The 18,874-nt window shown below is 49.5% G+C and overlaps 1 protein-coding gene across 4 annotated transcripts in view; it reads left to right on the top strand.

Moving 5' to 3' along the window:
* THAP4 (THAP domain containing 4) overlaps positions 1-18,874 on the top strand; it is a 40,075-nt gene that overhangs the window by 244 nt on the left and 20,957 nt on the right. The window contains exons 1-2 of one of the 4 annotated variants that reach the window (XM_048214172.2): positions 4-333; positions 2,390-3,558. In XM_048214172.2, the coding sequence (XP_048070129.1) occupies positions 257-333; positions 2,390-3,558 (1,246 nt within the window). In that variant the 5' untranslated portion in view covers positions 4-256. Of the gene's footprint in view, positions 1-3; positions 334-737; positions 833-2,389; positions 3,559-8,376; positions 16,273-18,874 lie in introns of those variants that run through there. The other 3 variants (XM_048214174.2, XM_048214173.2, XM_026490843.4) reach the window with 3 other exon arrangements.

Here is an 18,874-nt window from a genome sequence, read left to right as displayed (position 1 = left end):
CCCGACGCCGCGAGCCTCGGGCTGCGCCCCGCCGGGTACTGGGGAACCCGGGCACGCCGAGGCCCGGCCGGGGGGCCGGGCGGCGGGGCAGCAGGGCGTGCGCCGCCATCTTGCCGTACGGGAGCCGCGGGGGCCGGCTCCCACGTCCCGCAGCCGTGTCGCCGCGCGCCCTCCCCTCGGGGCGGTCCCGCTCGCGGCGCGGCGCGGCGAGGCGAGGGCCGGAGCCTGGCGGCGGCGCGGCGGCCTGAGGCCCGAGATGGTGATCTGCTGCGCGGCCGCGAACTGCTCCAACCGGCAGGGCAAGGGGGAGAAGCGCGCCGTCTCCTTCCACAGGTAACTGGGCTCCGCCTGCCGCCGCCCGGCCCGCCGCCCGCGCGGCCCGGCCGGCCACGCCCCCGCCCGGCCCGGCCCGGCCCGGCACCGCGGGGAAACTGAGGCCGCGCGGCCCGGCCCGAGGCGGGAGGCCCTCGGCGCTCCGGGCCTCGGGGCCGGTCCCGCGAGTGAGTCAGCGCTGGGCGCTGTGTGACCTTGGCCCGGGCCGCCGTCTCTGGGCCGGGCGTCTCGGGCCACCGCGGCCGGCGGCGCCCCCCACCCCCACCCCGCGGCCACCGGTGGCCCACCTGCGGGCCACCCGCCCCTCGTCCTTCCGCCACCCGGCGCCTACCTCACGCCGACTTGGAGGCCACCCGGAGGCCATCCCACGGCCAGCGGGCGCCCACCTTACGGCCACCACCGCCCTCTCGCCCCGACCCCGCGGCCACCCTGCGCTCCATTGATTCGGGCTGGCACCGCCAATTTCTAGACAGTGTGTTCTGGAAACGAGCGCTCTTGGGTCAGTTGTCCTCTTGTATTTGCTCTGACTTTTGTGCTGTTTTGATGGCAAGGGAGCCTGCCTTGATCTGGCTGAGGAAATGCGAGTTGTACCTCGAGGACTGACACGCGCTCCCACACGCTCTGCCCCCGGCAGGGTCCTCGCGGGGAGAGGTGGCCCTGCCGCGCCGCGGGGCGTCCCTGGACAGGCGGCCTCGCAGCATCCGCTGGAGCAGGGCGAGGCCCGCTCTTCAGCCGGAGCTCGCCCGCCACTGCCACTCGTGGACGGGGCCCTCTTCGTCACTTCTTGCTTGGACGCCGAGGTAGGGAGAGGGCTCTGCCTTACCGCTGGCTGGCTCCCTTCCTGAGGGCTTCTGGAATTCAGCCTGATTCAGCGAGTCCCTGGAAAGCCTCCTCGCAGATACTTCTGTTTTACAGGGAGTTAGGTTTGTTTGTTACCTGTAGTTTTATTGGAAGTTCACAGTTGTTTGTTCTCTTAAGCTGTTACAATCTATCAAAAGAACTGGTAATACATTGTTTTAGAGGTCAGCCACCATGCTTTCTTGAGAGTTTTCTTCAGAGCCTATGTCCCAAAAGTTTTGATACTGCTTTCAAAAAACCAGGCAAAGCACTGCAGAGAAGGCTGCCCTTGGCATTCACAGTGGTCTTCGCTGCTATGGGGCAAAAGACGTGGGAATCGGGGTCTTGGGGAAATGGGTTCACAAAGCATTGAGGAAGTGTAGAAGGTCACAGAACTTCCTGGGGAGTTAGTATCCGTCTTGGTCCTGGTTCTGGTCCGCAGTGGCCACAGGTGGGCTAGATGACCTCAGGTGGAGCAGATAGCCCTCGGGAATAACCACCCCACCCCTGGGTAGAGTTTCCTCCCAGTTTCCTAAATAGAGATCTTGTTTAAATGACAAGAAATGATTACTAAGTATCTTATTCAGTATTCTCCAGGAGCTGGTTTTTTGCTCCTGGCAGAGGGACTATAGCAGGAACGGGGGACTGCACCTTTTGAGTCTGACCTAGTCTTAGAGTCTATCTCACATCCTCAGCTGCTTGAGTCACAGCTCAGGCCAGGCTCAGGCACTGTCTGGGACGCTCTTCTGGCTTCTTGCTCCCCTCTCTGCTGGCCAGCGCTAGAGCCGGCTTCTGAGCAAGGGGACCAACCACCCGTTTTAGCACCCGACCTGTATCGGGGGCACACCAGAAGGGTTGTTCAGCTGTGTGTTTCTAGCAGCTATTTACAGGGCTTCCTGAAGCCTTTCCTGTTGTTGGATGCCGTCCTGTGCGATCTCCTACAGGGCATTTACCGCAGCCTGCGAGGAGTTACCTTAATTCTCTATCTGCCCTACCAATTGTACGTGCCTTAAGGGTAGACAGCGAGCCCACCATCTTTCTGTCTCACGATTACTTCCAAGTAGAAGGTGTTCCTTAAATTTTAAGTAAAATTTTAAATGGGTAAAGTCAGTACAGGATTGGGTATTTGCAGAAACACTTGTTTTGCCTTTATGGTTGATAAATTTGGAAGGAGACATGTAGTTATTTTTTTCTAATTCTGTTGTCATTTTTCCTGCAGATTCCCCCTAAAGGACTCAAAACGTCTGATCCAGTGGTTGAAAGCTGTTCAGAGGGATAACTGGACCCCCACAAAGTATTCTTTCCTCTGTAGTGAACACTTCACCAAAGACAGCTTCTCCAAAAGGCTGGAGGACCAGCACCGCCTGCTCAAGCCCACGGCGGTGCCCTCCATCTTCCACCTGCCCGAGAAGAAGAGGGGCACCGGCGGTCATGGCCGCACAAGGAGAAAGGTCGCAAGAAAGGCCTCGGGGGGCCTGAGGGGACACACGAGCGGGGCGGACGGGAAAGGAGCTACAGGCTCATCGTCGTCCTCAGGTGAAAACCTGATGGCCAAGCCAGGGTCCCGAAAGGTGAAGCAAGCTGCACTGCAGGGTGAAACTGCACGCAGGGCCTCCCAGGAAGACGCCAGTCGGGAGCGCACGCGGCAGGCCCCGGAAGAAACTCCAGGCGACGGTCTGGGCACCGCCGTGGCGGGCAGTCAGGGAGAAGCAGACGCATCTGCTGTGGATGCTGGTGGTGAGAGCGCCGCTGCCGCTGCCGCCCCCGACGGCGGCCTGGTAGATAAGAGCGGCATTTCCATGGATGACTTTACCCCGCCAGGGTCAGGGGCTTGCAAGTTTATTGGCTCACTTCATTCTTACAGTTTCTCCTCCAAACACACTCGAGAGAAGGCATCTGTCCCCCGAGAGCCTGTTGACCGAAAGAGGCTGAAGAGAGACGTGGAGCCCCGCTGCAGCGGGACCAGCCTGGGGCCTGACAAGGGCTTGGCCCAGAGCCCCCCGAGTTCGTCACTCACAGCGACGCCTCAGAAGCCCTCCCAGGGCCCCTCTGCCCCTCCGACAGACGTCACCCCGAAGCCAGCAGCGGAAGCTGTGCAGAGTGAGCACAGCGACGCCAGCCCCATGTCCATCAATGAGGTCATCCTGTCGGCGTCGGGGGCCTGCAAGCTCATCGACTCGCTGCACTCTTACTGCTTCTCCTCCCGACAGAACAAGAGCCAGGTGTGCTGCCTGCGGGAGCAGGTGGAGAAGAAAAACGGCGAGCTGAAGAGCCTGCGGCAGAGGGTCAGCCGCTCCGATAGCCAGGTGCGCAAGCTGCAGGAGAAGCTGGACGAGCTGAGGAGAGCGAGCTTCCCCTACCTGAGCAGCCTGCTGCCCTTCAGCCGTGGTCAGTACCAGAGCCTCGCGCTCCCACAGTGCCCGCTCGTTGTGAGGGGTCCGTGCCGCGTGGCTGACGCTCCCTGAGCGCTTTTGTGTGTTGCGAGCGCCCAGCTGTCTTGGGAGGAGGCTCTAACAGTAGCTGTACTTTGTAGAGAGGGAGCCCGGTTCTAAGCTTACTTCGCTGCAGGGCACTCGAGGGGCATCTGTAGCTATAAGGGTTTAGCCCATGAGAAGGGAGGCGTTTCACGTCCGCTGGGAGAGCCCCGACTACTCACTGCCTGGTCTCCCACTGGAACGGGAGAGTCCGCTTCTGCCGCACACCTCACACAAACCTCGGTTCCAGCCGAGTTAACATCTCGTTGCAGAATGAAGTAGACTCAGTAAACTATTAGAAAAACGGTAGGAGACTCCTAAAATCACGGGGAGTTTCTTTCCATTTGTGTTTTAATGAATATCCTTAAAGTTATGTCATTTTGGACATTAGTCATTTCTTTAAATCTTTAAGGATCTCTCTAAGTAGAATACATTCGTTTTGTAAAAGTTAAAATACTACAGGAATACATGGGCTAAGAAGTGGTGAGACTTCCCAGTTCTCACCTCCCGCCTTTTGGTCCTTGTTAAAATTTCCCGTATGATCTTAGATTATTTTCTATGCTTTTACACATGTCTCTGTACCTACACTGGTAGGTTGGATATATATTTTATATGTTTATTGGCTATGTTTCTGCTTCTCGTCTTATTACTTGGTATTTTTAAAAACTGCTTTCTAGATATTCCTTGCATTTTGAGTGTAGTATCTTTTACCTGCTATGTATCCATGGAAGATGTTTTCCTGCTTATTGTTCATTTAATCTGGGTCAATATTTGTCTTCCTGGATATAATGAACACTGGCAGGGGGAAGGCTGTCAGTGTGACAGGCTGTTTAGGACCCCCTGGGCCCCAGAGCAACAACCATTAGCACAACCGAAAACAAAAGCAAAAACACAGACCCACTGTGTGCATTTCCACATGCACGCTGGGGAAGAACAGCTCCAGCGGAAGACCACCAGTGTACTGGTCTCCTTTCCTTTTAAAGCTGTTCTTGTCGTTTCTCATAGCTGGTACTACTTTGGTACCTTTTTCTGTTCTTCTCGGTCAGACTTCCCCAGGTCTGTCACGATTACAGGTCTTTCCAAACAACTAAGCCTTCAGTCCATTGAGCAAGGCTGCAAGCATTGCTGTTTCCACTTCATTAATCCTGGCTTCTTTCTACTTTTCTCCAGTTTTATCTTGTTCTGGCTCCTGGAGGGAAGTGCTTAGCTTCTGTGTGTGCCGTCTGTCTTTCCTGATACCTAACCTCAAAGGTGTTTCCCTTCCTCCATGTCCCCACGAGGATCTGTCTCTCGCTGCTCTAGTTGCCGTTCATTTCGGAACAGTTGTCAGTGAGGCTTTATTCCGTCTTTGAGTGATTTAGAAGGGCTTGGAAGTTTTTCAAGTGGATGGGTTCAGGCAGGGGAGCCAATTTTTTGTGATTTTTTTTTGACAAGTTCAAATATTCTATTTTATTTTATTTTTTTAAGTTTTAGCATAATTAACATGCAGTGTTGTGTTAGTTTCAGGTGTAGAGTGATTCAACAATGGTAGACAGAACTCAGTGCTCCTCAAGATAAGTGTGCTCTAATCCCCTTCACCTGTTTCACCATGTGTCTCTCCCCCCCCCACCTCTTTTTTGTGATTATTTTTAAACTTTATTGCTTTAAGGTCCAGTGATTTGGTCACACAAAGACAGCTCCTTTGGGGGCTCTTTCTTGGGACTTCCTTGTGGCTTACTACTCAGCTTTTTTTCTCGGAGGCTTCATTGTGGTTTGAGAAGAATGTATCCGTCCCAGGAGTTGGTTACATTGTTGCCTGGGTCTAGCTTCTGAGTCAACAGATCTGTTCCCTGACTTCCTGAATCGCTGATCCCTGAGAGAGCGGGGAGGTCTGGGTTCTGCCGCATGTCTCCCTGCCCTGTGTTAGACGCTCAGGTGTTCCCGACGGTTATCAACACAGAGCACCCCTTTTTTGTCCCAATATAAGTGTTACTTCTCTATCTCTTTATTTTACAAACTTTTTTATGTCCCTTTATTTTTTAGCTATTATTTTAACCCAATTTGCAGGTCTTCATTTTTTTATAGAGCAATTTAATCCCTCTACCTGTGATTGTTGATAAGTTGGAATCTGTGCCTACTGTTTTATTTTTCTGTTAGGTTTTCTTGTTTCTTTTTCTGCTCTTCTAGTGATGTCATTCAGCTTTTGACAGTAATCACTGAAGCTCATCTCTCTGTAGCACTTAGAGCTGATCTGCTGTTGTGCTCCACACCCCAGCTCCTCCCCTCCACTCCCGTGGCCAGAACTGTGTGATCTTGGTTCCCTATTCCCAGCTTTCCCATCGCAGCCATAATTAGGTGGAAGTACACATCTGATCGGTTACTTCACTCACCACCATTTATTGTATCCAAATGTTTCTTCCTTTTGGGGAGTATTTAGTGGTACTTTTGGAACTCATAGCACAGTAAAATTTTTAGAGGAATTGAGTTTGAGACGCCCCTTAGGCGCTGATGCCCGGGAGCCAGCACCTATCCTCTTAAAGTTTCGTGTGTTTTGTCGGCCGTGTCTTGATGAGGTCAGGGGCAGTTAAAGCCATGGGATTGAATGAGGTTTCCTGGAGACGCTATAGCTGGGGAAGGGGCCGGGGCCCAGCCTAGGAGCAGGCCATGTTTGCGGAGAGGCAGTGGAAGAGGGCCCAGGAGGGGAGAGTGGAAGAAGGAGTGTGGGGTCATGGCATCTGGAGGGGGAGTGAGGGTTGCTCATCGGGGTTGGATCCGGCTCTGGTCAGAATGAAGAGAGGCCTGGACTCCGCCACATGGGGTCACTGGTGATCACGTTCTCCTTGGAGCAGTGGGAATGCGCTGGGTCCAGAGTGGGTGAAGGCAGGGCAGGGGTGAGGCCCTATAAGAGGTTTAGCCATGAAGGAGTGGACAGTGGACAGTACCCAAAGGGGAACATGGCTTCAGGGGAGAGTTTATTTGTAAAGTGGAGACAAGCAAGCAGCTGTCTGTGGTGCTGGTGGGTGGGATGGAGGGGAGTGCTGAGGGCCAGGAAGGAGTGTGCTGGGGCCCTAAGGAGGTGCCTGGAGAGGGGCCTGGTGGACAGGGTGTACTTGTGCCTCTGCCTCTGTGCCCCCTGGAGGATGGGGCTTGTTACTGGCTGAGTGTGGAGTGGAGGGGAGGGTGCAAGAGATGGTAGGGAGTGGCAGTGGGAAGGGTGGGGAGGGAGAGTGGCTTCCCTGGCTTGGTCTCCAAGAGCTTCCTGGAGCCCTTGGTCTTTTGTTTTAATGGTTCCCAGTGTTATCATGAATTTGTTGGTCAATGAAGGAAACTTTTTAGGGATTTTATGTCGAAGGAGCTATTCGTGTGTTCATTCGGTCCATTCTCTTTAGCCCACCCTTTATTTTTGGACAGATTCTGTGCAACAGAGCAGCTGGGCCAGTGCCCACAGGTTCTAGGTGCAGAAAGCTGGTGCTGATTGGCCTTCTTACGGGGTGCTCACAGGGAGGAGTTTGCCCCTCCTCCTGCCACGGTTTATTTACATGCTGCCTGACCTCGCATGCTAGCCCACCTGTTAGCCCAGCGGTTCACTCCCTCAAGTTGGGAACCAGCACAGGTACATGGTTACTAAGGAAGTCCTTTGTACATATTAAGGTAGTGTACTGTCTTGCACTTGGGTTTTGATAAATGGGTAAGTTCATTATTCTCACGTACCTACCATTGCCCTAAAAATCCTTGTGCTCCAAGGAGTCCCCTCTTCCCTTCCAAGCCCTAGCACCACTTGTCTTTCTAGTGTTTCTGTCGTTTGCCTTTTCCAGAATGTCTTGTAGGTGGAATATACGGAATACACTGGAACAGATAGAATTGAGGTGCAGCGCTTTCAGGTTGGCTTCTCTCACTTAAGCTATGTGTATATAGTGAAGGTTCCTGTCTGTCTGTTTGTGGCTTGGTGGCTCATTGCTTTACCTTTTTTTTTTTTTTTTTTACATTGAGTCAAAATACACAGAACAGGGGCGCCTGGGTGGCTCAGTCGTTAAGCATCTGCCTTCAGCTCAGGGTGTGATCCCACAGTCCTGGTATCGAGCCCCACATCAGGCTCCTCCACTGGGAGCCTGCTTCTTCCTCTCCCACTCCCCCTGCCTGTGTTCCCTCCCTCGCTGGCTGTCTCTCTGTCAAATAAATAAATAAAATCTTTTAAAAAATATGTATATATATATATACAGAACAAAAAAAACTTACCATCATAACCATTTTTAGGTGTGAAGTTCAGTGGTATTAAGTACATTCAGATGGTTGTGCAACTGTCACCACTGTCCATCCCCATAACTCGTGCTAAGTCTGGAACGTGATACCTTTTTTTTTTTTAAGATTTTATTTTATTTGACAGAGAGACAGACAGCGAGAGAGGGAACACAAGCAGGGGGAGTGGGAGAGGAAGAAACAGGCTCCCCATTGAGCAGGGAGCCCGATGCAGGAATCCCAGGACCCTGGGATCATGACCTGAGCCGAAGGCACTTAACCAACTGAGCCACCCAGGCGCCCCTGAAACTCAATACCTATTAAACGGTAACTCTCCTGTCTCCCTTCCCCTCAGCCCTTGGCAGTCACCATTCTACTTTCTTCACAGTGATCTGGATGACTCTGAGTGGCTTGTGTAAGAGGAATCATACTTGTATTTGTCCTTTTGTCACTGGCTTATTACACTTAGCATAATGTCCTTAAGTTGTAGTATGTTGCAGAATTGGCTTCCTTTTTTTTTTTTTTTTAAGATTTTATTTATTTATTTGACAGAGATAGAGACAGCCAGCGAGAGAGGGAACATAAGCAGGGGGAGTGGGAGAGAAAGAAGCAGGCTCATAGCAGAGGAGCCTGACGTGGGGTTCGATCCCATAACGCTGGGATCACGCCCTGAGCCGAAGGCAGGCGCCCAACCGCTGTGCCACCCAGGCGCCCCAGAATTGGCTTCCTTTTTAAGGCTGAATCAGCTTATCCCATCATGTGAATGGACTCCATCTTGCTCACCTATTCATCTGTCAACAGATATGGTTTGTGTCGACATCTTAGCTATTGGGAGTAATGCCGCTGTGATCAAGTCCTCTTCAAGACCTTCCTTTCAGTTGTTGTGCGTGTACACTGGACGTGGAAATTGCTGGATCATGTGGTAATTCTGTTTGGTTCCTTTGAGGACTCCCGTGCTGTTTTCCACGCCAACTGCACCATCTTAACGTTCCCGCCAACAGCGCACGGGCTCCATCTACGTCCTCACCAACACTAGCTGTTTCCTGACTGCTGGATCCCAGGCATCCCTGTGGGTGTGAGGTGCTATCTCATTGCGGGTCTGATTAGCGGTTCCCTAATGATCAGGGATGTTGAGCATCTTTTCATGCGCTTATTGGCCGTTTGTGTGTCTTTGGAGAAAAGTCTCGATTGTCCGTTTTTGAGTTGTGTTCTTCCTGTTCCCACTACTGAATTTTAGGACTTCTCTGTCTCTTGTGGACATCAATCTGATCAGAAACCGGATATGTAAATATTTCTCCCATTCTGTGGGTACTGTTTTATTCTGTGGGTAGTGCCTTTTGATGTACAAATTTTTAAAATTTTCACGAAATCAGATTTGTCTCTTTTTTTCCTTGTATTACCTGTGCTCTTAGTGTCATATCCGAGAAATCATTGCCGAGTCTGCGGCTGTGAAGCTTTTGTGCTATTTTCTTCTAAGAGTTTTATTGTTTTAGGTCTTACGGTTCAGTTCTTGATCTATTTTGAGTAAATTTTATATATGCTGTTAGGTAGGGATCCAGCTTTATTCTTTTGCATGTGGATGTCCAATTTTCCCAGCACCGTATGTTGAAAACATTGTCCTTTCTCCATTGAATGGTCGTGGCTCCCTTGTCAAAAATCAGTTGGCCGTATATATACAAGGGTTCATCTCTGGGCTCTGTCTGTTCTGTTCCAGTGTTGTATGTGTCTGTGTTTATGCCAACACCACACTGTTTCTATTACCACAGCTTTGTAGGGAGTTGTGAAAACCGGAAGTGTGAGTCCTCTGGTTTTGTTCTTCAGGATCGTTTTGGCCGTTCTGGGGCCCTTGAGAGTCCACGTGAATTTTTAAGTGGGTTTTTCTATTTCTACAAACAATGTTACTTGAGATTTTGATAGGAATTGCATTAAATCTGTAAATTGCTTTGGGTAGTATCGACACTTGAACAGTATCAAGCCTTGATAAACATAAGATGGGTTTCCATTTATTTGTGTTTATGTGGATGTCCAGTTGTCCAGCACCATCTGTCGAGAAGACTGTCTTTTCTCCATTGAGTTGCCTTTGCTCCTTTGTCAAATCAGTGCGTGAATTGGTGTGGATCTGTTTCTGGACTCTGTTGTGCTGTGTGGATCCGTGTATCTACTGCTTCGTCAGGACCATGCTGTGTTGATTATTGTAGCTTGTAGCTTTTACTGAGTCTTGAAATATAGAGGATTGTGAGTTTTCCAGCTTTATTATTTTCCATGAATGTTGTCTTAGCTGTTCTGGGTCTTTTGCCTCTCCATATAAACTGTAGAACCAGTTGGTTGATTTCCAGGAAATGGCTTGTTGGGATTTTTACCTTGGAATTGTGTTCAGTCTATAGATGAGCTTGGGAAGGATTAACATCCTGGCAGTGTTGGGTCTTTGGTGCATCAACATGGAATATCCATCCATTTATTTAGATCTTTTATTTTCATCAGAGGTTCATATTCCGATTGTTTCTTCCTGGTGTATAAGAGAGCAGTTGACGTTTGTACGTTACCTTGTCCTCTGCAACCTTGCTGTCATTGAGCATTAATTCCAGGAGTTTTGTTTATCAATTCTCTGGGGTTTTCCACTTGGATAGTCATATAATCTGCAAACAAAGATGGTTTTCTTTTTTCTGTCCCAATCTGCATACCTTTTATTTCCTCTTTTATTACACCAAGTAGGATTTCCAGCACATTGTTGACTTCGAATGGTGCTGATCTTAGGAGAGCTTTTCAGTTTCTCACCATTGAGTATGATGTTAGCTGTAAGGTTTAATCAGTGATATGCTTTATTAAGTTAGGAGTTCCCTTTTATTCCTAATTTATTAAGAGTTTTTATCAGGAATGAGTGTTGGATTTTGTCGAACACTCTGCCTGCATTTATTAAGGTCGTTATGTGGTGATTTTTCTTATAGCCTTTTGGTATGGTGACTTACTTTAACTGATTGTAGAGTGCTGAGCCAGCCTTGCGTACCTGGAATAAACCCACAGTCGTGGTACATAATTCACTTTCTTACATTTTTGGATTCAATTTGCTAAATGCTTGTTAAGGATTTTTACATCTGTGTTCATGAGAGATATTTGTCTGCAGTTTCCTTTCTTATAATGCCTTTGTCTGGTTTTGGTGTTAGAGCAATGCACATCTCATTAGCAAGTGTTCCCTCTGCTTCTAACTTCTACGAGGGATTGTAGAGAATTGGTATAACTTCTTCCTTAATTCTTTGGTATAGTTCATTGATAAACCCATCTAAGCCTGGTGCTTTTTGTTTTGGAAGGTTATTAATTATTGATTCGATTTCTTTGAGGTATATAGGCCTATGCAGATTATTAGTTCTGTGTGAGTTTTGGTAGTATATGTCTTTCAAGGGATTGGTCCATTTCATCAAATCTGTGGGCATAGGGTTTTTCGTAGAACCCCCTGACTGACCTTCTAATGGCCGCAGGATTTGTAGTGATGGCTCTCTTTTATTTATAATATTGGTATTTTTTTGTCCTGTCTTTCTTTCTCTGTTCTTAGTTAACTGGACTAGATGTTTATCAATGTTACTGATCTTTTAAAAAACCTTTGATGTTGACTTTTTTGTTTATTGTCTTTATTGTTTTCAATTTCATTGGTTTCTGCTCTAATTTAATGTTTTCTTCTGTTTGCTTTCAACTGAATTGCTCTTCTTTTTCTACTTTCCTAGGGTGACAAGTTAGATTATTGATTTTAGGTATTTTTTTAATATACTCATTCAGTGCTGTTAAATGTTCCTCTAAACATTGCTTTTACTGCACCCCACAAAATTTGATAAGGTGTATTTTTCATTCTATTTAGTTCAAATAATGTTTTATTTATCTCGACCCACTTGTTATTTGGAAGTGTCTCATTTAATCTACAAATGTCTGGGGATTTTTCAACTATCTTGCTGTTACTGACTTCCAGTTTAATTCCATTGTGGTCTCAGAGCATATTTTGTGTGATTTCTAGTCTGTTAAATTTGCAAAGATATGTTTTATGGTTTTGGTGGATGTTCCATGCGAGCTTGAGAAGAATGTGTGTTCTGCCGTTGGATGAAGTAGTTGTTAGTTTGGGTTCTCTAGAGAAACAGAACTGGTAGGATGGATGGATGTGCGCGCGCGCACACACACACACACACACACACACACACAGAACCAGAGATTTATCATAGGAATTGGCCCGCATGGTTACGAATAGCAGGATGGAGTACCAGAAAAGCTGGGGGCATCATTTAGTCCCTGTCTAAAGGCCTGAGAATTGTCAGGGGGGTGAGGGGATGGGGCGTAAGTCCCGGTCTGAGTCTGACAGAGTCTGAAGACAGGAGCGCTGCTGTCCCAGGACTGATAGCCACCCAGCTCAACCAGAGAAATTCACCCTTCCTCTGCCATTTTGTTCTAGTCAGGCCTTCAGTGCCCACCCACAGAGGGGAGGGCCCTCTGCTTTATCCATTCACCTGTTCACATGCTTCTGGAGTCTCCCTCACAGACGCACCCAGGAGTAATGTTTTACAAGCTCTCTGCACATCTCAGCTCCCTCAAGTGGACATGTGACCTTACCCGTCACAGCAGCTCATAGACATCAGTTACACCCAGGTGACTGATGACGCAGCTGAGTTCAGCCAAGTCGTTCCTGATTTTCTGCTGCTGGATCTGTCCATTCCTGACAGAGGAGTGTTGAAGTCTCCAGCTGTACAGTGGATTTGTCTGTTACGGTTACGGTTCTATCAGCCTTTGTCTCACATATGTAGACATCAAGGATTCTCATGTCTTCTTGGAGTATTGACACTTTGTTATTATGTAATGCTCCTCTTTACTACTGGTAATTTTTCTGGTCCTAATGTCTGCTTGTCTGAAGTTAATATAGCTCTTCCAGCTCTCTCTTGATTTGTGATGAATCTTTCTCTGTCTCTCTACTTTGGATCTGTGTCTTTATATTTGAAGTGGATTTCTTATAGATGACATATAGTTGGGTCTTTTCCTTCAGTCTACTCTGACAGTCTCCATCTCTTAATTGGTGTACTTGGACCGTTCGCATTTGAAGTGCTTATTGCTACAGGTGGACTAATATCTCTCGTGTCCGGAACTGCGTTCTGTTGCCTTCTGTGTCTTCCTCTCCTTTTCTGCTTTCTCTGGTTTGGATAGAGCGTTTTGTGTGATCTCTCCCTTCCTTAGCAGACTGATTTTACTTCTTGCAGCAACTCGTTTGTGGGTCCCCTGGAGTCTTCTCATTGACAGTGCCTCTGCGTCCACTGGCCGATGGTGCTGCTTCCCCAGTAGTGCCGGCGCCTTGGAGTGGGCATCCCTGTTTCTCCCTTCATCTCCTTTGTACATGTGCTATAATCACACGATCATTAATCTGAACAAACATTGATCGGTTGGGTCAGTTCAGAATAAGAGAGAGGGGTGCCCGCCTGGCGCAGTTGGTTGGGCGTCCGATTCAGTTTTAGCTCGGGTCATGATCTCAGGGTCGTGGGATCAAGCCCCGCATTGGGCTCTGCTCAGTGCAGAGTCTGCTTCAGACTCTCTGTCCCTCCCCCCACCCTCCCCTGCGCTCTCCTCTTTCTCTCTCAAATAAAAAAATCTTGAAGAAGAAGAAAAAGAGAAAAGATTTTATTTTACCTGCACGTGTTCCTTCTCCAGCACTCTTCTCTGTCTGCAGAGTCAGGTTTCCAACCTACATCATCCTCCTTCTCCCTGAAGAACTTCTAATATTTCTTACAGGGTGTGTAATTCCCTCTGTTTTTGTTCAAAAAAGTCTTTGGTTCCTCTTTACTTTTGAAGGGCAGTTTCTTTCTTTCTTTCTTTTTTTAAGTTTTTGTTTTAATTTTCATTTCATTTTTTATTTTAAGTTTCCTTTTAATTCTAGTCAGCATCGAGTGTCGTGTTTGAAGGACTGTCTCGCTGGATATAGAATTCTGCTCTTGTTTGCGTACGTGAGCTGCCCACCGTGATTGTTACCCGTTTTGTTCTATGGGTAAGAATTGTTTCCTCTGGCTTCTTTAAAGACTCTCCATCTTTGGTTTTGGACGGTTTGAATATGAAATGCCTAGATGTAGATTTTTTGGTGTTTGTTGTGCTTGGTGTTGTCCGGGCTTCCTGGATCTGTGCTTTGCTGTCTGACATTAATTCTGAAAACTTCTCAGCTGTTACTTCACATGTCTTCTTTCTTTCTGTCGTGTCCGTTATGGGTGCATCTCCCTTTTATAATTGTCCCCTAGTCCTCCAACATTCTGTGTGTGCTGCTCTTGGCATTGGAGTGGGGGAAGTTTCTTCTGAATACCCTCAAGTTCACCAGCTCTCTCCTCGACCTGATGTACCCCGGGCTTCACTTCTGTTGCAGGGGCTCTCATGTGCAGCCTTTCCTTTGGGTTCTTCCTCAGCAAGCTCTCCTCCTACAGAGCTCCTCTGTTCATGCATGTTGTGAGCCTTTTCCGTTAGAATCCTTAGATGAATCAGGTCTTTTAAATTCCGAGTCCAAGCATTCCAGAACCACTGCCTCATCTGCGTCGGGTTCTGACGTTGTCTCTTCAGATTGCGTTTTTTTCTGGCCTTTTAGCATGGCTTGTACAGTTTTTGAAAGGTGGACATGGTATTAACAGGTAATAGAAGCTGACCTAAACAGGCCTTTAGCTCGAGGTATCAGTTGGCCTGCCTGGCAGTTGGGTCGTGTCTAATCTCTAGTGTGGTTGTGGTGGCTTCAAATTCCTCTCCAGTCTTTACTGTTTGTCTCAGGACTCCCTCCCAGTGGGTGCACCTGGGGCTTTTTCTGCTCCGACCCTCTTACCTGCTGGAGCCCTCAGGAGTGGCATTGGGGAGAGGGATGCTCTGCAGTGTCAGGGTTGAGGTTCAGCCTTGTGTGGCCTCTGTTTCTGGGCTGAGTCCTGCCTGAGTGAGAAGGGAAGGCTGGAGGGGTTTGTGGGGAAAACCCTGCCCCCAGGCGAATAAAGCCCAGCTGAGATCTTCCCTGCAGCCTCCGTTCCTGTTGGAGAGTGCTCTGACCTTAGTCCAGAACTGCTCCTTCCCCTCCCACTGCAGAGACACGGGATTTTTTTCTTGGCTTTTCAGGGTGAGAACTTGTTGGCTTCCTACAAGTCAGACCCATGGAGTGGGGCCCCCAGGAGACTGTCTGTCATGCTCGTCTGTGCTCAGCTCCAACCTCTTGCCCAATTACCATCTGTGGTCCCTATCAGCCAGCGTCTACTCCCGGCAAGCATGTCCTCCAAGTTCTGGGAGACCTGGGACCTCGCTTCTCTGATGGGTCCAGGCAGAGTCATTGAGTTTCAGTTTGTTCCATGTTTTTCTTGTTGTAAGGACAAGAGTTAGGGCTTCTAAGGTCTTTACAAGTCAGAGTTGAACCTTGAAGACCCCGCCCCTGTTATTAATGTGGTTATTGTTAATATGTAGGAAAGCTACCAATTTTAATAACTAACCATTCTTCAAAATCACTTATTCTAATAGTTTTTCAGTGGAGACTTTTGAGTTAACTAGGTAATCAACCATAACTTTTGCAAATTAAAATTATGGGGTCTCCTTTTATGTCTTTTGTATTTTACAGAAATATATGCTCTACTTCCTGTCATTACCTTTTCTCCTGTGTGCACACACTCTTTCCCATTTCATGGGTAATAAAGCGAGGGCCTTAATATCACTTTAAAAGAACACCCTCCCCTGGTGTGCCATGCAAGTGGGATACAAACTGATCACGATGCCAGGACAGTGTCTGCACCGCCTGGAACAGCCAGCGCGGCCTGGGCTCTCTCTCCCTGTTGTGTTGGGCACTGTTGTCACTAACACAAAGCAGTGTGAGGGTGGGAGGTGCCAGGAAGCAGTCTGTCCAGTGAGTGTGTCTGCTCCCTTCCTGTCGTTGGGGTCCTGGGTCCGCCCGCTGACACCTTTGCCGGGAGACTGCTCTGTCCCCGAGCATGCACTCTCAGAGCCAAGATAAGTGAGCCGCGAGCCCTCTAGGACACAGATAAAAGGGGGCAGGAGTTTCCAGAGTGACTATTCCAGAAACAGCTTGCTGTGTGCCTGGCTCCGCCCGCTTCCCCTCGACACAGATCAGTTCCCTCCGTGGTCCCTGTGGAAGCAGCAGAGGGCGGAAACCCCCCCTCCTCCCTCCCTGGCCTGTCCCACTGCTGCCAGAGTTGACTTGGTCTGCTCCCACATGCAAGGTCCAGTCACCCCCAGGTTTCTGGGTCTCCCTCGGGGTTCTGAGGGTTCCCAGGGTGGAACTACAGTTCCCAGAATGCCGTCTTCAGTTTGGCACTCACTTCCTGCCAAGCTGCTAACAGCCAGGTGCAGACGTTTTCCGTCAATTGGCAGAAAACAACCTTGAAGAACCTTGACCGTGTCTGGAGTTCAGAAAACTTACCATCACTAATGGGTAAGCCTGCTTTCGTGGTCTTAGGCCAAAAAATGAAAAGTTAATTTTCTTGGAGAAAATTTAAATTTGTTTTTGCATTTTGGTTGAGATGTTAATAAAAGAAAAAAGAAATAAGAAAAAAATGCATATAAAAGCCTGACTGGTTTATTTGAAGGGATTAAAAGTGACAAATAGGCTTAAATCCCGTATTTTTTATGTTTTTTTATTTGTTTGACTTTTAAGTTCACTTTACTTTTAATATTCTAGTGAAGTATGATTTACGTGGAGTAAAATACACAAATCCTAAGGATTTAGTTGGATGAATTTTGATATACAGATGTAGGCTCTTGTAACCTGACATTTGGGTCTCAGAGTTACCTTGTTGGTTCTCCCCTGCAACGCTTCATTGAAAACAAGAGGAGAGACCGTGCCTGTGGAGCTGGCAGCAGCTCCGTGGCCAGTGGGCGGTGGTGCGGGCGGAGTCAGCCCCACCCAGCAACCTGGCTCAGCCCAGTGCTGGCCAGCATCAGGGGCGCTGTGGGGCAGCGGGGCCGGCAGACCTGGAAGGAGGCATGGGATCCACCTGCCCGCCCCTGGTGGTTTACTGCCTGCCCCTTATCCAGGCAAAATTCTTTACAGTCAAGAGCCAATAACAGCCAGCCAGGAGAGCTAACTTTGAAGTGTTTCTTGGAGCGGTTAGGAGCTCTGATGCAGAACCAGATGCCGCGACATGGTTCTGGATGTTGCGTCTGTGTGCTGGTCGTACAGCTGGGTCGTAGGGAGAGTCTGCTGACGTTGACTTAGCGTGCGCCTTCAGCGGCACGTGCTCACTTCGTCTACTCAGAATGGTCTTCTGACTGTGGAGGGTCGTTGCAGACTTTGTCAGTACACTGCTGTGTAGACAGGTTTCCCTTTCCCTTTCGTGCGGTGCTGTGCAGTGTCTGTAGCCTATCACACAGGAGCCCGCGGGCCTCGGGAATGAGTCGTGTTCCCGCAGGGCTTGGCCGGCCTTACTTACGGAGGCTCCACATGACGTGTGTGCACCTTCCTGCCCTGGCAGAGGCGATGCAAGGGGTTTAGACAGAACTGGTTAGAGGCAGAGTTAGGCCCTGGGCCACCTTTCCCACCCCGTGTTCAGGTGCCATGACTGTGCCGAGCTCACCCCCCTGAGGTTTCTGACCAATCCTGGGTCTCTACCCTTGTCTCCCATCCCCCTCCAGGCTGCCAGCCTGGGACACCAGCCATTGCTGGACTGCACCCCCCCACCCCCACCTGTCCTCCTACTTCTGTCCTCACCCACATCACCTCTTAAGCCTGCTGCTTGTGCTCTGGCCACTCTGTGCTCTGGGCTTCCAGCCTCCGTCCTCACCCCGGACAGGCCGTCCCCCTATTCCACCTCATCCAGCTATAGTCATACACCAGCTCCTCCCCTCCGGTCCTCCTGTCCCCTGCCTGAGCCCCCACAACACAGCACCTGCACTCAGACCTGGCCTGGGGACGTTGTCACCCAGGAAAGAGCAAACAGGCCTGACCCACGCTAGCGGACCACTGTGGGCAGCTGTCTTGTGCCAGGGCCCTGCATCAGTGCCCCCGACGTATAGAGGCTGCAGGCCGTGCTCTGTGTTTGTCTGCCTTTGTTAGCCCAGTGGTTGGTCACAGCCCCGTTGCCTGTCCCTTCACTGGACCCTCCCTGGAGCACCTTTTCCTGTCTTCTCTCTCTCTCCGCTGGTGTCCTTTTCAATTGAGAGACATCTCTCTTGCCTACTAGCAAACAAGGTTTGAGGCAGAAAGCCCTGGGGTCCACCAAGGATCATCTTCAGGGCCTGCGCCCCTGGAGGGGTGTCAGGACGATGTCCGCATGTCCGAGCCCTGGCCTGGGACTGCTGTGCTCTCCCTCCCCACTGACCCACTGAGCCACACCTCACACCGCAGCTTATTGTTGCTTTAATTTGAACACATCTTTAGAAATTGGAATATTTAACCCCCAAATCAACAGTTCTGGATTTTTTTAAAATAGCAGAAGCTCTGCAACAGCAGGCCCTGTCCCCGTGGGCAGCAGTTGGCTAGCAGGGACCGGAGGCCCTGGAAGGCTGGGCTGGTGTCCCCTCACCACCCGTGACCTGGTGCTGCAGTAGCATCGTGAACAGGTCCTGGGAAGGCATTTCGGGCTCTGTTTTTTTTTTTTTTTTAATGTTTGTTTGTTTTGCCTTTGTATGTTTTCATTTCGGTACGATTTAAGTGAAACAGCCCTTAGGTGCTCCCCCTGTGACTTGGATGGGTGCGGACACCTGTGTGACCGCACCCCCGTCCAGAATCCCCAGGTTCTCTTGTGCCCTCCCGCCCCAGCCCCCACCCCACCGCCGCTGGCGCTCCCCATCCTCCTGTAGGATTTCACGCAGGTGGAGTCACAGAGTACGCACACGTTTGTGTCTCGCTTCTCTTTTGTGGCATAACATTCTTGAGGGAAATCTGATAGTGTTTTAATTTCTAGCCTTGCTGCATTGTGATCAGACGATGTGGTGGGAACGCTTTCTCCTTTTTGAAACCTAGGGTTTTCTCTGACCATTTGTAGGGTCCGTTTTCGTGAATATTCCAGAGGAGCTTGAAAAGAAGGAGCATTCTC

The sequence above is a fragment of the Ursus arctos genome, unplaced genomic scaffold (genome assembly GCF_023065955.2).
Source record: "Ursus arctos isolate Adak ecotype North America unplaced genomic scaffold, UrsArc2.0 scaffold_1, whole genome shotgun sequence".
Lineage (NCBI taxonomy): Eukaryota > Metazoa > Chordata > Mammalia > Carnivora > Ursidae > Ursus > Ursus arctos.
Note: the sequence above shows the minus strand (reverse complement) of the source record. Positions and strands in the feature narration are given on the sequence as shown.